The sequence below is a fragment of the Solenopsis invicta genome, chromosome 4 (assembly GCF_016802725.1).
Source record: "Solenopsis invicta isolate M01_SB chromosome 4, UNIL_Sinv_3.0, whole genome shotgun sequence".
Taxonomy (NCBI): Eukaryota; Metazoa; Arthropoda; class Insecta; order Hymenoptera; family Formicidae; genus Solenopsis; species Solenopsis invicta.
The window spans coordinates 10,347,127-10,369,724 of record NC_052667.1 but is presented as its reverse complement, the minus strand read 5'-3'; the positions used below and the strand labels follow the sequence as shown (position 1 = coordinate 10,369,724).

The 22,598-nt window shown below is 38.5% G+C and overlaps 1 protein-coding gene across 1 annotated transcript in view; it reads right to left on the bottom strand.

Annotated features, from left to right (window-relative positions):
- LOC120357510 (nose resistant to fluoxetine protein 6-like) overlaps nt 1–22,598 on the bottom strand; it is a 64,910-nt gene that overhangs the window by 13,474 nt on the left and 28,838 nt on the right. Inside the window, exons 2-5 of the mRNA XM_039448025.1 lie at nt 6,764–6,929; nt 6,604–6,683; nt 6,200–6,295; nt 5,993–6,122 (exon numbers count right to left, since the gene is read on the bottom strand). Of these exons, the coding sequence (XP_039303959.1) occupies nt 5,993–6,122; nt 6,200–6,295; nt 6,604–6,683; nt 6,764–6,929 (472 nt within the window). The remainder of the gene's footprint in view (nt 1–5,992; nt 6,123–6,199; nt 6,296–6,603; nt 6,684–6,763; nt 6,930–22,598) is intronic.

Here is a 22,598-nt window from a genome sequence, read left to right as displayed (position 1 = left end):
CTCTAGCCACGTTTCCAATAAGATCACTATATCCCATTCCGCAATCGCTCTCCAAAACTCCACGTCCTTGTTTCCTACCCCCGCCACATTCCAGAACCCCACTTTCATCTCCCTCCTCCTCCCCTCCTCCTCTCTCTCTCTCTCTCTCTCCCGCACCTCTCCTCCGATGCCATCCCTTTGTCGCCCCTTCTCCTATCCCCCTTCCACTCCTTCCTAAGCCCTCTCTCTCGCTTCCCCCGCGCTTTCCTTTCCTATTTTCATCCCTTTCTTTCCCCACCCCTTTTTTATTCCTTCCTCCTCTTCATCCCAGAACCACCATTCCCCATTTACCAACGCCTTATTCTCTCCTATCCAAACCTTTGCTCCCTTCCTTTCCTCTGCTTTTACTATCTCTCTAAACTTCCACCTGTTCTGCCTTTCCTTCCACGTTAGATCATCTCCTATCCAAATCTCTCTCCCTTTTAGTCCTCTCTTTTTCCTCATAATTTCTTTCCTGTCATCTTCCAATCCTAGCTTGACCACCACCAGGCCACCCCAATCTCCCCTTCCCTCACCTCCCTCACCTCCTCCACCTTTACCTCCGCTCCTATCTCTCTAAAAATTTCCCCAATTCTCCTCCCCACGTCTCCCTCCCCCCCTTAACATCTTTCACTACCACGTTCCTCCTCCTCCTCGATCTTTCTTCCCTTTCCCCTGTTCTTTCCAGTTTTCTCACCCTTTCTTCTATCTCCGCCCTTCCTGTATCTCCTCTTCCTCTCTCTTCCCCTCCTCCGCATTCCAATCTTTTCAATCTTCTCTCTAGTTCCTCTATCTTTTCCCTTCTCCCCTCCTGCCCCTGCCCTTTCTCCCATTTTTTCTCCAACTCTCCTATCCTCTTTTCCATCCTCTCCTTCTCCTCCCCCCCAAGCCTCCTCCCTCTTCCTCATATTTTCCAACTCTACCATTAATACTGTCATCCTATCCTCCATTCTCTTCTCCATCTTCTCCCATTTTCCCTTGAGTTCTTCCATCCATTTCTTTACCATTCCCACCATCATTAACCCCTCTCCCTCCTTACACGGTGATCTCGGCGTCTTTTTACTTTTGCTGAACAACTCCAGCTCTTCCTCCCTTCCTGTTTGTCTTATCTCCTCCTCTCCTCCCTCCTCCTCCAATTCCCTCTTCCTTTTCCACAAATCCAGTACACCTATACTCCCCGTACGTTCCCTTCCCCCCCTCCCTTTCCGCTCCTCCCTGCCCCTGTTCCCTCTTTCTTCATCTTCCTACTTTACCTTTCCTTCTTCTTGTCCCTTTCCTACGCTTTCGCTCCGAGTCTCCTCTCTATGTCGCCTCACACACTCTGCTGTTGCGCCTTTCTCTTTCCGCCGCAGCGCCGCGCGCGCCACTCTACACTCTTTCCTATTCCGCGCCTGTGAGTTCGCGCTCTTCTCCTTTTCCCTTCCTGCCTCCCACTTCTCTTCGCCACCCTCGCGCTTACCTCTCTTCCTAACCTCTCACTCTCACTCAGATTTTCTCTCGCTCTCTCTCTCTCAATCACTCACCCCGTTCGTACCCCGTTCACTCCACCACTCTACTCCACTCGCACTACCTCCTCGCCCACCTCACTTCTCCAACTCTCTCACTCCGCTCACTCTCTGCCTTCTATAATGCACACCGGTACTTGCACGCCTCTATCCCCACTTGCTCCGAAAACGGAAGTCCATATATATATATATATATATATATATATATATACGAGCAAACTAAATCATTCGGAGAGTCTGCTATCAATTTCTGTTGCTAGAAAGACAACAGATTTCACACAGACTCTGCAATATTTGCGGTGTCAGCAAACTGCTGTCAGAAATAGGACAGAAACTGTTGGCATTTAATTCCAGCAGAAATCAAACAAATAGAGTTAACAGTTGTCAGATTGGCGGTAGAAATCAAGCACAATCTGCGCAACACAATCTGACGGCAGACTGGCAGCAGAAATCGAGCACCGCATGCTGCCAAGACCTGGCGTCAGATTGGCGGTAACAAACAAGCAGGATCGACGCGACAGACTAGCAGCACCACGCAAACACGCTGTGCTGCCAGCACCTAATGTCAGATAGGCGACAAAATTAGAGCAAGACCTGTACAATACAATCTGACGGCAGATTGTTAGCACAAATCGAGCACCCCGTGCTAACAGGATCTGACGTCACGCTGACAGCAGAAATCAAGTAAACCGAGCTGTTTTGCATATTTTTAAAATGTAACGTCACTTTTCTTGAATTTATTAAGGGCCTATTTAAACAAACTTGCATAATTGCATGCATAAATAACATATCCATAAAAAAAGTGATTGATCCATTTATGCATTTGCTTAATTATTGGACCAATCAATTTCTTTATGTATATGTTCCGTCTGTTTCTGTTTGCATTCTATACGCTGCAATATTCTATCTGCATCTGTCCGCGATTACGTACAGGAATCCATATCTATCTGCATGTATTGTGTTCAGATTTCTATTTGCATCTGCCCGCATATATAAATAATTAAAACCCATTCCTGGCCATGGTCTGACTAACAAAAATAGTAAAAAAAATTGAAATTGGAAATAGGACCAAAGCATAAAAAAAATATTATTGACGTAAAAAGAACTTTTCAAAACTCAACAGGTTCTGTCAACAGAACGTAAGCAGAATTTGAGATCAGTTGAGTTCAGTCTGCCAACACGTCTTGATCGAATCTGCCGTCAGCCTGCCGACACAGTACTAACATTTCGTTGATTGGGTATATATATATATATATATATATATATTCTGAAATACGATAACGTATTCATTGTCGGAGACATAACATCCTATAACCAGATCTCCCACAGAACATAATTTATTTCGAGAATTTGATGTGTCACTATGTCACTAGTTTATATGTGAAGTTTTATGACATTTTGTTCATTCATTTAAGCTACAGTCGTTTAAGTATCGCTATCTTTGCCTTTGTAAAAAAATGGAAAAACAGGAATATCGCATATTGATCAAATATTGTTTTTTGATGGGAAAAACTCCTGAACAATCAATGAAATGGTTGAAGAAATGTTATCTCACATCTATTCCTTCGAGAACAATAATTTATTGATGGTTTAGTAAATTTAAAATGAGTCGTACAAGCACCGAAGACGCACTTCGCTCTGGAAGACCAAAAGAGGCTACAGATCCGGAAATTGTAAAGCAAGTGCATCGAATCGTTTTAAGTGATCGTAAAGTGAAGTTGCATGAGTTAGCTGAGATCGTTGACATCTCAAAAGAACAGGTGGGATACATTTTGCACGATGTTTTGAATATGAAAAAGCTATCTGCGCGATGGGTGCCACGTTTGCTGACCGTCGACCAAAAACAGCAGCGCGTAAATGATTCAACGGCCGGTTTGGCGTTGTTACAGCCTAATCAAGCGGACTTTTTTCAACGTTTTGTGATGGATGAAACGTGGATCCATTACCATACGCCTGAGTCCAATAGGCAATTTGCAGAGTGGCTGAAAAACCACGAAAGCCAACCAAAAGCGGCCAAAAGACCAACGCTTGGCCGGGAAGGTTTTGGCTTCTGTTTTTTGGGATGTGCATGGCATAATCTTCATCGATTACCCGCAGAAGGGACGAACAGTTACGAGAGAGTATTATACAGCGTTATTGGACAAACTGAACGACGGAATAAAGATAAAACGACCCATATGGCGAATAAAAAAAATTCTGTACCATCACAATAACGCATCGTCACACACGTCCTTGAAAGCGATGCCCAAATTGGACGAATTACGATTCGAATTGGTTGCTCACTTGCCGTATTGTTCAGACTTGGCTTCCAGCGACTATTATCTGTTCTCTCAAACCTCAAGCGGTGGCTCCAGACAAAGAGATTCACATCGAATGAGAAAGTCATTGCGGAAACCAAGGCGTATTTCGAAGGTGTGGAGGTTTTGTACTACAGAAAGAGCATCGAAATGTTGGAAAATCGCTATACCAAGTATATCGCGCTTGAAGGCAATTATGTTGAGGAATAAATATAACTTTGCCCAAAAAACGCTTGTTTTCATTAAAAATCCCGGGACTTTTCAGCCCATGTAGTATATGCTTTTATATGTAAATTCAGTGCCGATAGAGATTGGACGCAATATGCAATTTTGTACAATACTTGTATGTGGTTATATTTAGAAATTCAAGGCTTGATCGCTAGTAGGTAATCCAGTATATCTTTTTGAAATTATGCGAAAATGCTCAAAATTGAAAATTTATGTGCTAAAAACGGTTTTAAAACGGATTTCCATACTGGGTTATATTTGGAAATCTAAAACTTGATTGCTGCTGGATGGCAAATGCCCAATTTTGTTTTTCCAAATTGTGTAAACATGGTGAAAGTCGGAAATTTATGACTTATGTGATGAACAGCTTTAACGTATTTCCATGCATAAATGCTACACGGTTATAATTGGGAAATCCAAGATTTTCTCTTATTCGATATTGCAGGTAGAAAAACTGCCAATCCAAAAATTTTCATTTCATTTCACTGTTCAAAATTTTTTGATATTTTATGCATTTTGCTTTCAATGAATTAGTTTAAATAAAATTTTAATTCTCGGTAACAGAATTTATCAGTTTATAGAATTTATAATTTATCAGTTGGCATCACAACCTGTGGCCGTGTCGTAGACATTGACAAGTATCAATGTCTACGACGGATTTGGTGACTGCTTCCCAGTTACATTGACTGATAATGGCTATAGTTTTTCAACTTCTTTTCACTTTTATTATTATTGATATGCTGAGGAGGACTCCAAAGAGTTAAAACGTTTGTTTGTTAAGAGAAATGAATAAATGATTACACATCAATGCATGTGTTCGCGCACTCTTTACCCGCGCTGACTCTCATTAGTCTATTTCTAATTTAATTGTTATTAAAATTTTGAGAGTTTTTAATTAATCAATTGCTAATAATTTATATTAAAAATATTTAAGGCTAAATAATCAAATGGTTAGTGAGAGTGTTTGCGCAATATTCAAGGCACAAGTTTCTTCCTGTTCAAATCATCTTTACTTGCAATATAACTTTTTATTAATAGTATTAACAGTGTACAATTATCTCAGTGTTAGCGTATTAGGTTATTGCCCCAAAATCGTAGGTTCTAATCCCGCCAGCGTCAATGCGTTTTTAAAAATTTATAAAATAATGCGTAATTATAATTAGTGAAATAAAATTTTATATGTAAAACAGTGAATACACAGATTAAGTTATAAGATTAATAAAATTTGTTAAAAAAAAATTTTTGTTCTTGCAAACTTTGTGTGCTTGGATCTCTACGTTAACCTGCCTATCAAAACTTTTTTGCACATATGATCCGCATTAATATAGTTCTGGAATTTCGGGTTTATCAAAAGAATTGGATTGATGTATATACATTAGACGTAAAATTCCAGAAAAAAGCCGAATCAAAACCGGTATAAATGCGTTTTTCTACACTGAAAATACAGATATATCCATATAAATGAGAAATATTGCATACGGATTATACCTGGATTTCCGGATACTTATGAAACATATCAGCATTTATAAATAGGATCTAAACTTGGATATATCTGGAATTTCAAATATATGTTGGACAGAATGGGATTTGCATATAAAAGTTGATCTAGAATTCTAGAACATATTTGGAATTTTAAATATAATATGGCTGTGCGTGAATTTTCCGTGCAAACCCATTATGTACAAAATCATATCTGGACATGCCTGAAATTTTTAGCAGGGCGCCATTTTGAACTCATTTGGCTATCTGAATAAGGAGCCTGCACCGATTCTAAACGCCATATAGTTATTTATTGTTGAATAAATATTTTATCTATGTGACTTATTTGTTTACTACTTTACTTTAACCAGCTCTCCTGCAAAAACTGTTTGTTCCATGCAATTTTACTAAAGAAAAAGTTATTTTTTATCATATTAAATATAAAAATGCAAATAAAATTTTTACCCGTTTCAAAACCAATTTTCCTTTTAATTGCGTTAAAACATAACCAGTAACCATTCCGACAATATATGGACTTATTCTGACCCATGGTGGAAAGTACAAATCATCTATAAGCCTAAATTGTTCATCTATTCTGCAATAATAAAAGAGGGCTTTTAATTAAATTTATTTTTTTTTATTATTTATATATAAAATGTTTCAATAACTTACGTCGGGACGTATTCGTAAATGTATGAAAGATAACCGCTAAAGGCAATTGAACTTATTAAAAGTGCACCTAATATAATCGCAGCCATGTAAAAGTATCTGTAATTAAATAAAAATAGAGACTCATATAAAAATTAAAAAATAAATGGAAGTGCAATAAAATTAGAAGAAATTAAGTGTTACATCTAAATTTTGTATGTTTTATTGATTTTCCAGATAGCATACAATATTTGTGATATATTTTTATATATTTATTATTTTGATAAATATAAATAAAATGTTCAAAAAATCACAAATATTTTGTATAAATTTTTTATAAATATTGTTGTTGTCCAGACCTTTCTTATATTTAATTCAAATATGTTGACTATGTTGTATAATTGTAATAATGTCAATAATTGACTTACATTGTTGACAAAATTAATAGTGCCACAGCGATCATAAAGAATTGCATATCGGCTGATAAATACCAACTCCAACTCATGCACTTTAAAAAAGAAGAAAAAAGATTTCAAGGCGTGAAAATTCTAGGTATGTTTTCAACCATAAATTTATTGCTATTTATACCATTGTTTTAAAACCAAATAGATTATTTATATAGAGAAGATTCCTCCACCAGTATTTCGAGCAATTTTCGAGCGGTCTTTCATGTACATAAAATGGCGAAGTCTTGTCGAACCATGTCCATGTTATTTGCGATATCGCCATTACAGCCATATAAGTCGGAGTTAGCCTGAAAATGAAATTTTGGATAAGATAAATAGCCAACTTACAGTTGTCCAAAAACCAAAAATTCACAATTGTAAATGCTTTTTTGAATATATAAATTATATTGATACATAACTATTTTTAATTTTGATACCTTGATTTTGATAATTTAATTTATTAAAAAATCTTAATGTCATAATATATTTTATTAAAAATAAAAATTTAATCTTCTAATTAAAAAAGATATTGTCTCGACTTTGCTAATAGCAGATTTTAAGGCTCGTGTAGGAATTCCAACACTATGCAATTACACTTTATGTACATCTACTACACTTTCAACCCTCTCGTATATCTAGATATTTTACACTTCCTAGTGTAAGTTATCGGCTATATCCGCTAACTTTACCCGGTAGGGCCTAGCTCTACCGTTAGTGGCGTAGTTCATAAGCCATATTGCCTACGTCACGGTAATACTGCTCGCGTATTCGCGGGGCGTCTCACCCGCTACTGCGATTGGCTACGCCTGACTACTACAGCGCGCCTCGAGGGCTTCTTGGGGAACCGAGCACCGCCGAGAGGGTCGTCGTTGTTCGTTGGGGACCACGGGCCGAATCAGCCGCGTGCAGTCGGGTCTGTCCGACTTCCCCTGGATTTGTATTGTCTGAACCCTGATTAAATACATTGCCGTTATAACTAACGTGAGTGTTTCTTCGCGAGGCTCCTTGTGGTGATGCCGTTTCATCCCTTTTCCCTCTCCTTAACAGATTTAGGTGTTGCCGTTGAAGCGACTTTCAGTCTTTCCCTTCCCGGCGCCTTATTCAATTCTCCCTGCCGTCTTTATACTAGGTTGGGCTACCTACATTTAGCGCGCTGGCATTCGCAGACTAGATACGCTTACCGAGTCATGTGCAACACAGCTTAGCTTACACATGCAAACTTTGTAAATCATTAGCATTCATTATTATTAAAGTTCTGTTTTGTTAATTGCTTTGCTTTATTTATCAACCTCCGCTCCCGGCACATTGCTACAAAATTGGTGACCTTGACGTGATCGAAGATAGAAGAAAAATCGAGAGCACGTGTTTTCAAACGGCGTGCCTGAGTAGGAGTTACAATGCAAATCAATGATTTCTGTAACAATCTCGCGCGCGGGCGATATTAAAATTGTCCCGTATAACTGCCATGTATCGCTCACGGTGTGTATCGCTCGTGTCACAAATTGCCGTACATTGCTCGTGCCGCATACCGCTGGTGTTGCATTCAAGTCGCAATTAAAAAAAACCGCTAAAATACATCACAAGAAAGCGGATGAGCGATAAGCATACGTTGAGAACCGGATTTGCGTACGATTCATCAAAGACCTGTGCAAAGAACATGAGTGTAAGACATTCACCAAAAGACGGAAAATGCCGAACATGAAAGAAACGAAGGCGCACAGCAGCACGATACCAGCCTCATCGAGTTGGAAGATGGCGGTCATTCAGGTAGAAAGAGTAACGACAATCACATGGAGGAACAAAAAAAGGGTGAAACCACCGTTAACTTGGAAAGACGCTTTGCCAAGGCGTCAATCTCTGAGTATACAGCTGATGCCTACAATTTCATCGCATATGCAGGTACCGTATGAACACACATATTTTTCCGCCAACATGCCGAATATGAGCAGAATGCCACCTTATCAAAGATATGGCAGATACAGAGTAAAGCTACGAAAATTTAAATCCTGAGGTAATGTTTACGCGTGGTTTGAAATCGCGGAAAACAAATTTTACGAGTGGAATACGTCCGAAGCAGATAAATTCGCCGCGTTCCAGCCTAGACGACGATGTCTACGATTCCATGAGCAACTCTATTGTGGGACTCCCTCCCACGAATCGTTATGTATTGCTCAAAGCGTTACTGATTGAGCATTATTCCTTGTCGCAAGGACAAGAATTACGAAAATTATTATGTGGCTTATCAATTAAAGACAAAAAACCTTCGAGACTGCTCGCGGAAATGCGATCGTTAGCCGGTCACGGTAGATTTACTGACGAGGATCTCAAAACGCTTTTCTTCAAATATTTACCGAGCGACATGTACATGACTCTGCAGGAGGTATCGAGCGACGTCAACGCGTTAGCAACGGTCGCGGATAAAATTATGGAGCATCGTCCAGCAGAGAAATAAGAAATAGCAGCAATTAAGAAAATGGAAGATGATACGGCCAGCATGCTTGCTAAACTTGTGAAACGCCTCGATCGGATGGAAGCATGTCTCGAAGTTTCGCGCTCGCGTGCAAGCTTGCGTTTGAGAGCATCGTCGAAAGATTCATTGCGTAGTCAATTAGTGGAAAAGCAAATTTGCTTTTACCACATCGATTCAAAGCAAAAGCGAGGAAATGGGCGGAATCATGCAATTAGACGGACAAAAAAACAAATAAAGCTGGCGGAAAACTGGAACAGTTGGCTTCGGCAACAACAGACGGTACGTAATCTTCTCGCTGACTTTTTGTTACGGACAAAACATCCGGATTTCGTTTCCTGATAGATAGAGGAGTGAATGTCTTTGTCGTTTTGCCGCGTTCCACAGATTCTGTTAAGAGTCCATAAGGCATATTTCTACGCCGCAAATGGTTTGCTTATTAAAACTTTCGGTGAATGCGTAATGACGTTAGATCTCGGGCTTCGCAGACTAATTCGTTGCGTCTGTCTAATCGCTCAAATATCGTACGCAATTCTAGGAGCCTAACCAAATCTCCGAGCAAGAACATTAGAAGATGAAGAAACAGGAACCCGATGAGAACATTTACGTGAAATCTACGATATTTTCACGTGGATCATCCAAGTGAAATCTACATAATCAATTGAGTGGATAGTCCATTCAAAAACGGTACTAGAATCCACGTCGAAATCTAATCGATGTTTCGAATTCTTCTATGAATTTCTTCGAAATATCCATATAAATGTTATATTATTACACCATATAATTCCAATGAGCAAAACAACATTTTTGTAACATTTTAAAAAATATTTTTTACAAAAAAAAAATTTCGGGAATTTTCTTTTGGAAATTTACTCATCCAAGTTATGACCGCGCTCGACGCTGCTTGACTTCCAAGATCGTTGCGAACTAAATCCCTCGTGATGATCTGTGAACACTTTATGCTAATATGTGTATGTAACTAATAGATTAGGTGAATATATGTTATCGAAAAGATGAACCATATATAATTAAATTATATTATTTATATAAATATATATAAAATTATAGCTTTTTTACTAATTTTTATAAATGCGGAATAATATCTGGAATAACTTTTCTTGTTATTTGTTTAAATAAGAATGCAACTAAAAAATATATGTCAATATAATACAATAATCAAATTAAATAAAAAATTTTTATTAAGAAAACAATTCAAAAACTTTTAAAAAATATTGTTTACTTATTGGGATGCAGATCGAGGTTTCTTCATTTATAGATCTATTTTGTCTATTGATAATATTTATGTTTCTCAACAGTACTGTGTTCAAGAAAAAAATCTTGGATTTCAAAATCAAAATGAAGAAATTACTCACGTAAATCCTATGTTGCTATTTCCTATTTTTATTTCCTTTAAATTGAACCAATAATTCTACGTGAATTGTACAAGATAAGTCGATGTGAATTTATTTTCATGAAATCCACATTGCCGTCACCTATCTTAATTTCCGTTAAATTTCATCAGTAATTCTACGTGAAATGTATTAAAATCTACATAGAAGTGTCCACGTAGAATTCATGTGGTCAAGTCGACTTCATCAAGTCGATGAAGTCTTATCCACGAATTTTACGTAATACATGTGGATAGAACGTGGAATCCACGTACCTGATCTCATTGGGAGTAACGGTCAAAGTAAAAATAAACAACGCTTTATTTTCGGGTATCTCTAGTTTCGACAAAAATACTCCCATGGCCGACATCCTCGCCAAATTCACAGAAATCACTAAACCTGCTGTAGAAATAGCAAAACCTCGTCATTCTGTTAAACACCAGATAGAGACGTTTGGACAGCCGGTTTACTAGCAACCACAACGTCTGATAAGTTTAAAGCAGTAAAAGCCAAATTCCAGTTCATGCTGGATCAAGGCTATTGTCGACCGTCGAAAAGCCAAGCTAGTCCATTGCACATGATCAAAAAGAAAAATGGCAGCTGGCGTCTGTGTAGTGATTATCGTCGTTTAAATGCACAGACATTACCCGACAGATATTGAGTGAGTCTCAGTTGCGTACAGAATAAATCGGACACAGCAAGTTGAATCAAACGGACACAGTAGGAAATGGACACACGATGATTGCAATCGGATACAGAAAGAAACGAACACAGTGACAATCGGACACAGAAAAAAACGGACACAGTGACAATCGGACACAGCAAAAAACGGACACAGTGACAATTGGACACATTGAAATTTTAATGATAAATGAATATATTTATTAAATTATAGAGGGACTTTGCTCTTTCCCCTTTCAAACATTTACTTTTTGCACGATAATTTAATAAATGTATTTCCTAACCTAACCTAACTTAACCCGAATTCAAGTTTTAAATCAAAAATTGTTTAGTGTGGAAGTTGCAACCGTATCCGTTTCTTAGTGTGTCCGATTTTTACCACCGTGTGTCCATTTCTTATTGTGTCCGATTGTTATCACTATGTGTTCGATTATTATCACTGTGTGTCCGTTTCTTACTGTGTCCAATTGTCACTGTGTCCGTTTCTTACTGTGTCCGATTGTCACTGTGTCCGTTTCATTCAACTTGTTGTATCTAATTTATTCTGTACGCAACTGGGACGTTCCCCAGATATCCAATCGGACACGTACAAGATTACTCGTTGATTCTACATAGAAAAACAATTTACAGCACAATCAATTTGGCTAGAGCTTATCATCAGATACCGACGCAGACATTCCAAAGACAGCGATTACAATATCTTTTGGTTTTTTCAAATTTTTGGTTATGCTATTCGGACTCAGAAACGCTGCTCAAATATTTCACCGTTTTATAAATCAAGTTCTTTCAGGCCTTGATTTTGTCTTCGCCTATATCGATGACATCCTCATCGGTTCTTCGTTAATTCAAGAACACAAACAACATCTCAAGACGGTCTTCAACCGGTTGAAAAAACACGGACTGTACATCAACAGTGACAAGTGCACTTGCAGCAGCAGAAGTAATTAAATTTCTCGATTTTCAGATCTTTAGCAAAGGATAGTACTTAGCAAAGTCGAAGCCATTCTCAATTTCAAAAAAACCAGAAACGATGTAGAAACTCCGCAGATTTTTAGGAGTAGTCAACTTTTATCATCGCTGTATCCAAAACGCCGCAGCTATGCAAGCCCCATTAAACGAATATCTAAAGAAGTCCAAGAGAAACGACAAGAGACCCATCGAGTGGACAGCAGAGGCTGTCGAAGCTTCTGAGAAAGTGAAGCGAGATCTGGCCGATGCAACACTCTTAGCTCATCCTACTCCGGACACCAAAATGCGGCTAACCACGGATGGTTCAGGAATAGCTATGAAAGCGATACTGGAACAATCTGCAGCAGCTGGGAACCCCTAGGATTTTTCTCAGAGAAGTTCTTTCCAGCTCAGATAAATTACAGTACGTATGACAGAGACATACGTACGTAGACATTGCTAACAGCAATCTACTACGCAATTAAATTTTTCAGACAAGAAACACGGAGATAGAAACAAGGAGATGGAAGTCAGAATGAACCATATGTCACTGACGTATGCATTCTTGCAAAAGACAAGGTTTCTCCTCGGCAACTTCAACAATTGAGCTTAATCAGCCAATTTACCACAATAATTATTTACATCCAAGGGCAAGAGAATACAGTAGCTGACTTTTTATCCAGAATTGACGCATTACAACTTCCAGCAACTATTAGTTTTAAAGAGCTAGCAAAAGTGCAATTGAAGGACGAAGAGCTTGCCGCAAATTTCAAGGATAACCAGACATCATTGAAATTACAAAAGCTTACTTTCGGTCTCGACCAAGCACTGTACTGTGACGTCTCGATTTACGATATACGCCCTTTCGTTTCTAGACAATTTCGAAAAAAAATTTTTGATACATTTCATGATCTCAATTATTCCAGTAGGAAGATTACTACAAAAGTCATTGGACAACCCTATGTCTAGCCATCCATAAGAAAAGATATCAGGGATTGGGCCAAGACCTGCCTACAATGCCAATGTGCAAAGATAGGACGTCACGTCCGTTTGCAATCAGATACCTTCCCGCACACAAATTCACTTTTTGTACACATCGATATCGTCGGATCTATGACTCCTAGCGATACACTCATTGCCTCACTGATAGACAGATTTCTAAGATGGCCAGAAGTAATACCCATCAAAAATCATCAAACGGAAACAGTGGCAAAAGCATTTTTCACTTATTGGATTTCTCGCTTTAGAACACCTAAAATAATTACTACAGATCAAGGATCAGAATTCGAAGGCAAACTGTTCGTAGCATTAGTCTAGCTAGTAGGAGAAAAAAGAATATGTACAACTGTATATCATCCAGCTGCGAATGGACTGGTGGAGTGATAGCATCGTACTTTCGAAACATCAATCCTCTTTTGTTTTGCGTGGTAATCAAATGCCACGCAAAGCGAAAGTGGACTGATGTTTTCCCGGTCGTCCTTCTCGGACTCGGGACATCTTACAAAGAAGATCTCAAAGCATCTCCAGCAGAATATTTATATGGTACAACACTACGAGTGCCCGGAGAATTCTTCACTCACGAAGATTTACCAGAGGATTACCGAATATCTTTTTGGAAGACTTTTGCGTACATGTGCGAGCTCCAAAACCTGTTCCAGCAACGCATCACAGTCGTAAAAAAACCTTTTGTTACAAAGATTTATACTAATGTTCTCATGTATTTGTTTGATAGGAAAATTTACGCAAAGAGACGTTAGACAACCTGTACTCAGGTCCACACAGAATTATTGACAGAATCAACAACAGACTGTTCACAGTGGAAATCAATGATCAACCAACAAACGTGCTGAGCGACTTAAATCCGCTCATTAAGCAGTTGAGAAAGCTTCCGGAGATAAGGAAACCAGTCATCCGGAGGCAAACAAAGAACATAACTCGCAAGGAGCAAGCACGAGTGCCACGGATTGCCAGCCAACTAATTGTTACGCCTTCTAGCACTCAATTTTAAAAAATAGAGATTGACAAGACCCACGAAATATCAAACAATATTCCGGACCAAAGAAGACTGTACAATTTAATTTAAAGAAACATTAGACAAAGGATAATCATTTTACATGTAGCATTTTTTATTTTGTATTTAGCAATTTTTTATATATTGTAATTTGAGATACTGTAATTTTCTTTATTAACGCTCTCTCGCAGGGAAGAGTATTGTAGGGATTCCAACATTATACAATTACACTCTATGTACACCTATTACACTTTTAGCCCTCTTACACATTTAGTCATTTTACACTTTCTAGGTTGGGCTAGTTACCCACATAACAGAAATTGATCCCAGAGATATCCTGCGGATGTATGTCAAGGGATTTCTAATATCCTGAGAATGTGCTTAGATAAACTTAAGAGGTCCTAAGGATATCCTGTGGATGTCTGAATGTCTGCTATGTAGAGCCCTAGGATATCGTAATTCAGATATTCTCAGAATGTCTTTGGATAATCAAATTTGATCCTAAGAATGTTCAATGGATGTCTTAAAATAACTTTTAGGACTTTCTAATTTTATGAATTTTTCCAAAATATTCACATAAATATTATTACACCACATAATTCCAATGAACAAAACAATATTTTTGTAACATTAAAAAAAAACATTTTTTTTCAAAAAAAAGTCTTGGAAATTTTCTTTCGGAAATTCCCAAGCGGTCAGAAAATCTGTAATTATACGTCATATATATTAGATTTTCAGTACTTTGAGTGAATAACGGAAAACGCACCATATAGCGACCCGTGTTTCTGAGCACGGACCAGCTCGTTAGTACTACTAGGGTTCAAAGAAGGATGACGGAAATTAGACCAAAATATGTGATTTCAAGATTAATGCTTTAGTTAAACTAAGTGAACATGGTAAATGTAGATCACGGAGTATTTACAATAAACGAAACGGTATATTACAAAGTGTGCGTTGTATTTATCATGTGATAGCGTTCCGGTAAAACAGCTGATGATGTTGGTGTTTTTCTACACATGGTCCCGCGTATGCCACGGTATTTACGTGGAAGCCGAGTTTCGTGGCGCGGTTATGGACGTGCGGGTTTAGAGAGGCGCGCAGACAGCATGCGTCTGGATTCGATGAATTTATGGACGTGTGACAATCGGCCGTCGAGCAAACTTTAAACGCGGCAGGTAATTCTATAAAAAGAAATTCTCATATTTGGTGCACCGGTGTATGCGCGGTTTTTCTTCGTTAGAGATGGATTGATGGCGATTGTCCCGAGATCATTTGGTGGAGACAGAGATCATTCCACCCCCGTTGGTGACAGTCATCGTCAGAAACTCGGTTTGCAGGATGAGGCTAGCGTTGAAATTACTCGACCGAGACAAAAAATTGCTCTATCTCGTAATTGCACTTGCTATAGAAAGTAGAAAGTCGGAAAGATACCGAGATCGCTTGGTCAAAACAGAAATCACTCTACTTCACATCTTTTCCTGGGGTCTGGCTCGGAGAAGATTTGGACCGGGAAAAGTGATCTTTCTTACGGATCTCGCTTTTTTATACCGAGATCGGATTGTCGTGAATGTTCGGGTGGAGTTCGGGTTGGCTCGTGGTCTACCATCCCTGCCGTTTCGAGATCGGTTTGCTTGTGCTTTGGCTCACAATCACGCTCCCAGTTCATATCGGCGTGTCAGCGGTTCCGCGCGTACACCCATGGAATTTGATTCTGTCCATGGGGAAATTTTTCAAACTGAAAAGTCGCTATCTTTCTACATACTTACAGTTCATGATTAACGTAACAACCAATAAGCTTTAGTTGTTTCATTAATCATGAACTGCGAGTATGTAGAAAGTGGTGACTTCTCAGTTTGGAAAATTTCCCCATGGACAGAATCAAAGTCCTTGGGTGTACCTTATTGGGAAGAAGTACGCTAAACGGAATAACTTCTTACCGATGGTCGCTATCTTTAAAAGCCTCTCACACATGCAAAATGTGAAGAATTCACGATCATGCATACATCGCATACACGAGATCATATACGAGATGCTAGTTGTTACTCCGATTTTGAAAGAAAGTGTTGAAAAATATCATTTTTATTGCAACATTTTTAACAACAAAGTAATATTAATTGAGAACTAATCGTAAATTGTGTACATCGTGTTACAAGCTGACAATGAGTCCAATAATCGGAAATGGAAAATAGAAGTTGCGTCAAACAAGCGACAGAGAAGTTATATTATGAAAAATTACATAATAATTATGAAATAGTATATTTGATTAATTAATACGAAAACTTACATTTTAGGGATATAATGGAAAGAAATTTCACGGAAATATATCATGCATCAGATGAAATTAAATTTAAATATTTGCAACAGAACTTGAATTTAGTAGAGCTGCCTTCTTCGGATTGGGGATTTTTGACTGGAAACGACAAATTCTTTGGTTTTGCGAAAGTTGAAAGTGATTTTAGCATAAGAAAAAGAATTGCTGTTTTTCCAAATTTACATATTAATATTTATATCGATGATGAGATTATGCCCTTTTCAAGATATATTAAAGTATTGAGTATTAATAATTTAAATGAAATTTTGAAAACATTAGATACTGTTTAATTTATACTCTTTTTAACAGTATATATATTTATGGTATATATATTTATACTCCTTGTAATTGTATATATATTTTAAGAATGAAATAAGTGTGCATCCAAGGAAATTAAGGAAATTAAGGATTTTACATCGATAATTAAATTTGACAAGTGAAATGGAATCGACCAAGTCATTAAAGAAAACCAATAATTAATTTTGATTTATGAAGACTATTTGTTTATTTACTCTGATATCAAATAGTTTAATATAAGGTCTGAGATTTATATTTCAATTTGTATCGAAGTAACTTTAAGTCTTTATAATTACTTAATGCTGTACGATAAAAGTTTATTTGATATATCTATTCAACTTTTTTTTAATAATTGTACATTTTCATTATAAGAGAATATAAACTTAGTGGTTCATTAAATATCCGTTTCTATGTTCATTTCCTTTTTATTTATCACCATCATATACATTAACAGATGCATAAATTAACATAAACTTATGTAACAACATAAACTTGAGTAACAACATAAACTTAAAAAACATAAAACATTTAGAAATTACGTTTTTTGTCTTTTATAATTTTTATTCGTTTGTTTATTAATTTCATTTCCTGCTTGATTTTTTGGTTTACAAATAAACAAATATTTCAATATTCGGGTAGAAACACTGAACTCTATGAAAATACATGAAAAGTCAAGTTAGGGTAACTATTACAAATGGCGCTTATCCGTAAGAAGTTATTCTTTTCAGCGACCATCCTCCCAATAGAGAACACGAAACGAGAACGTAAGTGCTGAGCTTAGCCTCCTATTCTCCTACTCCATGGTGGCGACTTATTCGTGCGGCATCAGAGTTTTGCGTGTGCCAGGTTATCGGTATTTAAGCGCTTGTCATGCTGTTTGGCATAGTTACAGTAGGCAAAGAGGATGATGCAGAAATGCATTATTACAACTATATAAAAGCATTATTAAACTCACTTTATATGATTTATTTGCAACAGAATTTGAGACAGAATTCTGTTCATAATTTTATACATTATGTCAGGATTCGGCAAAAAATGCTCATTTCAGCCAATTTTCAGCTTCAAGCTTTCCCCTTTTCTATTTCCCGCACAATTCAAATATCGATTGACATTTGGATTGCGTGTGGATTGATGTAGTAAGGGGAATAACGCTAGCTGAAAATCGATTTAAATTAGGGCGCAAAAAAAAGATTCAAACATATCGTATGTGCAATCTGTTCGAACAATTCAAAGTAAAAAAAAACATCTAGGTCGAATCCTTTGGATAGTTTTAACTTAGGCAGTGATCGATCTATAATGTCAATCCATTATATCTGAAATTCGGACAGTGAAGATTAACGCAGTATGTATTAGAAACAAAAAAGCAATTTTACGAGCTTCACGCAAGTCTTTAAAATTTTATTAAATTATAACTATAAAAATATCAAAAAGAAAAAGCCAATTTAGAATTACTTCTCAAAATCAACTAACAATGAAGCACAATGCATATTTACAAAGAAACATTAAAAACATGTTTGTCGATAACATGTTATTAATTTCCTAATTTTTTAATACTCAATTTTATATATTTCTTTACAATGTTTTTCTAAAATCGTATTTTTGTATTAAAAAAAATGTTTTGCAATTGTATTTATTTTATTTATTTTGTAACGGTACGCGGTTTCGTGCGGTGCGGGAATTCGGATTCGGTCCGGATAAGGCTCGTCGGTTGGTTAGGTGTGCAAATTGATCATACCCAGTGTTTAAGGTAAAAAGAAAAATGATTTATTATGATTAAATGAATAGTGCTCGTTGACATAACAATAAGGCGTAAAATAAAAAGAATTTGATACGCTAACAGAAAAAAGATTGATCCGCTAACAGAAAGAGATTGATACCCTAACAGAAAGGAGATTGATACGCTAACAGAAAAGAGAGCGCAAAGCGTTGTACACAAGCGGTCATTAATGCTTTCCTTAAAGAAGTTAGGCGCGTTCCAGACACATGCATCACATCTAGGTGTTTATCACGCATGATTGTTAAATCTGACCAATCAGATTTAACAATCTGGCCAGTCAGATTTAACAATCAGGAAGATAAGAACTACATAGACTAATACTGATTTGTAATAACTATTTGTAATAATATTTTGTAATACTGATTTGTAATAAATATTTGTACTAACTAACGCGTAACCAAAGTGTCCGGAAACAATAACTTGCATTGAATAAAAAGAACGTACTTAACTCTTAGCCTATACGGAAACGGAATAATTCATGACAAAACTAATTAATGAAATAATGAACGGTAGGTTACGCGGACTGTTTGTCCGTACGGTCAGGGGAATCGCGGAACGTGGTGCGATTACCGTAAGTGCGCAGGCGCGTGCGTGGAAGTGCGAGCGCGGTACGTGGATGAACGGTTTGTCTCCGCAATTCTCTCGAGCGCACTCTTATGCAAAAGGACGTAAGTTCTACAGGGCGCGGATGCCCTGCCAATTTTGAGATTACAAAGGCGGCCTGGTTTTCTACGGCGTCGAGGTATTCGAGGATGCTGGTTATTGGTCGAGAATGCTCATCGAGGATCTCGGAGTTGACTAGTCGAGAATACTCGGCCGAGGACGACGACGGGAATGTCCCCCAAGGAACTAGGAAGCGACGAGAACGCTCGTCTTCCGAGAGCGATCAAGAATGCTTGGTCGCCGGACAGGTCGGAGAGTCGGAGGAATTTGATCTATGTGTTCCCACTGCCGGCTTATATATTCGAACGCGCGGTTGGATGCGCCAATCCGCGCGCTTGGCCGGCCAAGCCGGAGTGGGAGCGTTGTGGAACGCCACGGTCGGCGCGCGTGTCGCCGCGTGATCGCGCCGCGAGGTTAGGCTGTGCGCGCACGTGGCTTCCGCTACACTCGGTATTCGGTGGACGGAACGGTATAGAGGCGCGTGGAGGGGCGTATCGTTACAATTTTAATTATAAATTATTTTTATCCTATTTGTACAATAATTGTAAATATGTGTACATAATATTAATATTTAGTTTTGAATTGTAATAACTTAGAGCTTTTTGATTGGAAGTGAGTTCGAAGACTTCGAACATACCTTCAGTTTGAAAAGGTCGAACTATTTGAGGTTCAATCTTGAAATTCGAACTGTTCCATCACTTAATCTTTCCGAGCACCAATTTAAATATGTATTTTTTGCTGAGCCCTGCATTATATAATCAGAAAATATGTGAATAATTAAAATTTTAACTATTAAGATTTTAATTTGTGACGCCAAGTATCCAATAATCGCTTCAATAAGTATACTCCACGCTACGCACTCAATACCAACAGTCTTAACTGACGATGAATGATGAGTTGGGAACGAGATTTTTGCCAAGAATAACAAAAAGTAAAACATATTGCGACTATGTATACTGCAATACGTTTTACTTTTCGTTGCTCTTGGTGACGATATAAAAGTATATACCCAAGCAACACAAGGATGTCCTTTGGACGTCTCATGGACATAGCAGTCCGACAGTTCTTGACGTCTAGTGACATACCAATTGTGTCTTGTAGACGGGAGGGTTCCAATAGCGCACATCCCGATAACCCACCAACCAATCATCTTAACTTATCTAACCCAACCTACGGAAAATCTCTAGGCATCTGCCATTGGGCGACCCTCCTCCCCAGCGGCTGCCGGCCACGCTTTCGGGACGCGCAGTCGTGGGAGGAGGGGGGCCCTTCGCTATAACGGTGAACCCGGCGAGGCAGACCCGACCTGACGGTCCGGGGGGGACGACTCTGCGATGTAACGCGGAGCCGTACCCCCCTCTGCCTCGCCGGGGAGGGGGAGAGGAAAGTTTCTCCCTCTCCGCCCCCAGGGTAGTTAGGAGGACCGCGCCGCCGTCAGCGCGGCGCGAAGAGGCACGGGGCTGCGGCGGGGCCGGATACCCCGGGTTTTACCCCCAAACCATCAGGGGAAGAGGCGGGGGGGGCTGGTGTCCCCCTCCCCCGAACTAGGACAGATCAGGCCCACAAGCCCTGCCGGGTGTGTCCATGTTAGGGTACACCCGGCGTGTCGAATCGGCCTAGGCTGACTGGGTCCGGGGGGCTCCGGAAGCATGCTGCACGCGTTTCCGGAGCCCCCCAGTCACGGACCAGGGCAGGACACCCGGAGAGGTTTTAGTGGGTATGTCCCCGCCGACACGTCGTCGGCGGGGAAGAGCCCCACATAACCACCAGGCCTCCCCCGGGGCCTGGGGTATGCGGTAACGCATTTCCTCTCCGTTACAAAAAAAAAGGCATCTGCCATTGTAAGTGTTTTGTGTGCTATCGGGATGTGCGCTATCGGGACCCGCCGCTTGTAGACATCTAGGAGACATTCTTCGAACGTACAATGTACCGCCTCCCGACGCCAAATGGACGTCATTAGAACGTTTCGGCAGGACATAAAAAATTCATCGGGATTTCTGCACCAAAAATACAATGTTAAGGGAGGGTCCCAGATGCGCACAGACCCGATCGGACACCACCAATCACGTAATCTAATCTAACCCAACCAACGGAAATACTCTAGGCATCGGCCGCTATAATTGGTGGTGTCCAATTGGATCTGTGCGCATCTGGGATCCTCCCATAAATGTTTAGTTTACAAAAAAAGTATTTCTTGTATCTTTTTCGTTAAAAAAAATTAAAAAAAGATTAAATTTGAATTAAATATTTAATTTTTGTACAAAATTGAATAACAATACAAATTTTTATTTACATGTAAAAATTATAAAAATTTATGTGGAACAGCATTCCACACACACGTCACATTTAAAAAGAATGAGAGCTAGTATTCGTCTTGAGGTTACAACAAACAATTCTTAAAAATCTCACTGAAGTTATGAGTTAAAGAGTCGGTCGCGGTGGCGCCTAGATATAACGCCTGTGGCCGCATTCAACTTACGAGAAGATCTGTAGCCACCTCAGGAACATAACTAGGTGACGGAAGCGCCATCGCCGGCTCACGTTCTAGAGAGTTTCTTTATCTAGAGAGTTACACATTCTAAGTCTTCGCTTTTTCCAAAAAGCCGTTGTAAGCAAGAAATAAAGTACAGTCGTGTTCATTATAGTTGCGACACTTTTTCTTCGATGGTTTTTGGAATGTAGCCTTGCTCATCGAGCGGCGAATATAATTGGTTGGAACCACAAGTAAGAACCAATCATGTTTTTAGCTCTTGTTATAGTTGCGTGTTCAGAGACGCATCTAAGAAAAAGTGTCGCAACTATAATGAACACGACTGTACAAGCTGTCTTTCGAATATAACGATAGCAAAGAATCTTCAGTCTAATTCCAATCGATTCCGCACCCATTCCTTGAGCTAAGTCCCTACAGATCCCCTGCGGCATGGCCGCCTAGCGGTTGTGTTAGCACTCACTTGTTAAATCCATTTCAATCCGATATTATAGGATTTCAAAAATTATAATTAAATCAAATTTTAATGTGTACATGTATTTGATTCACAGAATCATGTTAACATAATTCTGTAAATCAAATATATATATCTTGCTGCTAGATGTAGAGGAGAAGAGGATAATATGGCACCCATTTTTATTTTATTAAATCATTTTGTTTAAAATTAATATTTTCTATTAAAACTTGAATGATTACATTCGTCAAAGTGTTGTTTGATAGATTTTAGGCTCAAAGTAATGAGATATTTATTATTTAGGACGTAATTTATAAAAATCTAATGCTGTGCATAATCGGTGGCGGAAAAAGGTGGTTGTAATATGGTTATCTATAAGAATAATTTAAAAAAGTTAGTTTAGTTTAGAAGAAACACAGTAGCTTATTACAAAATTATGTATTTTTAATTTTCCATTGTTTAGAATTTTCTTAATGTAGAATTTTCTTGCGT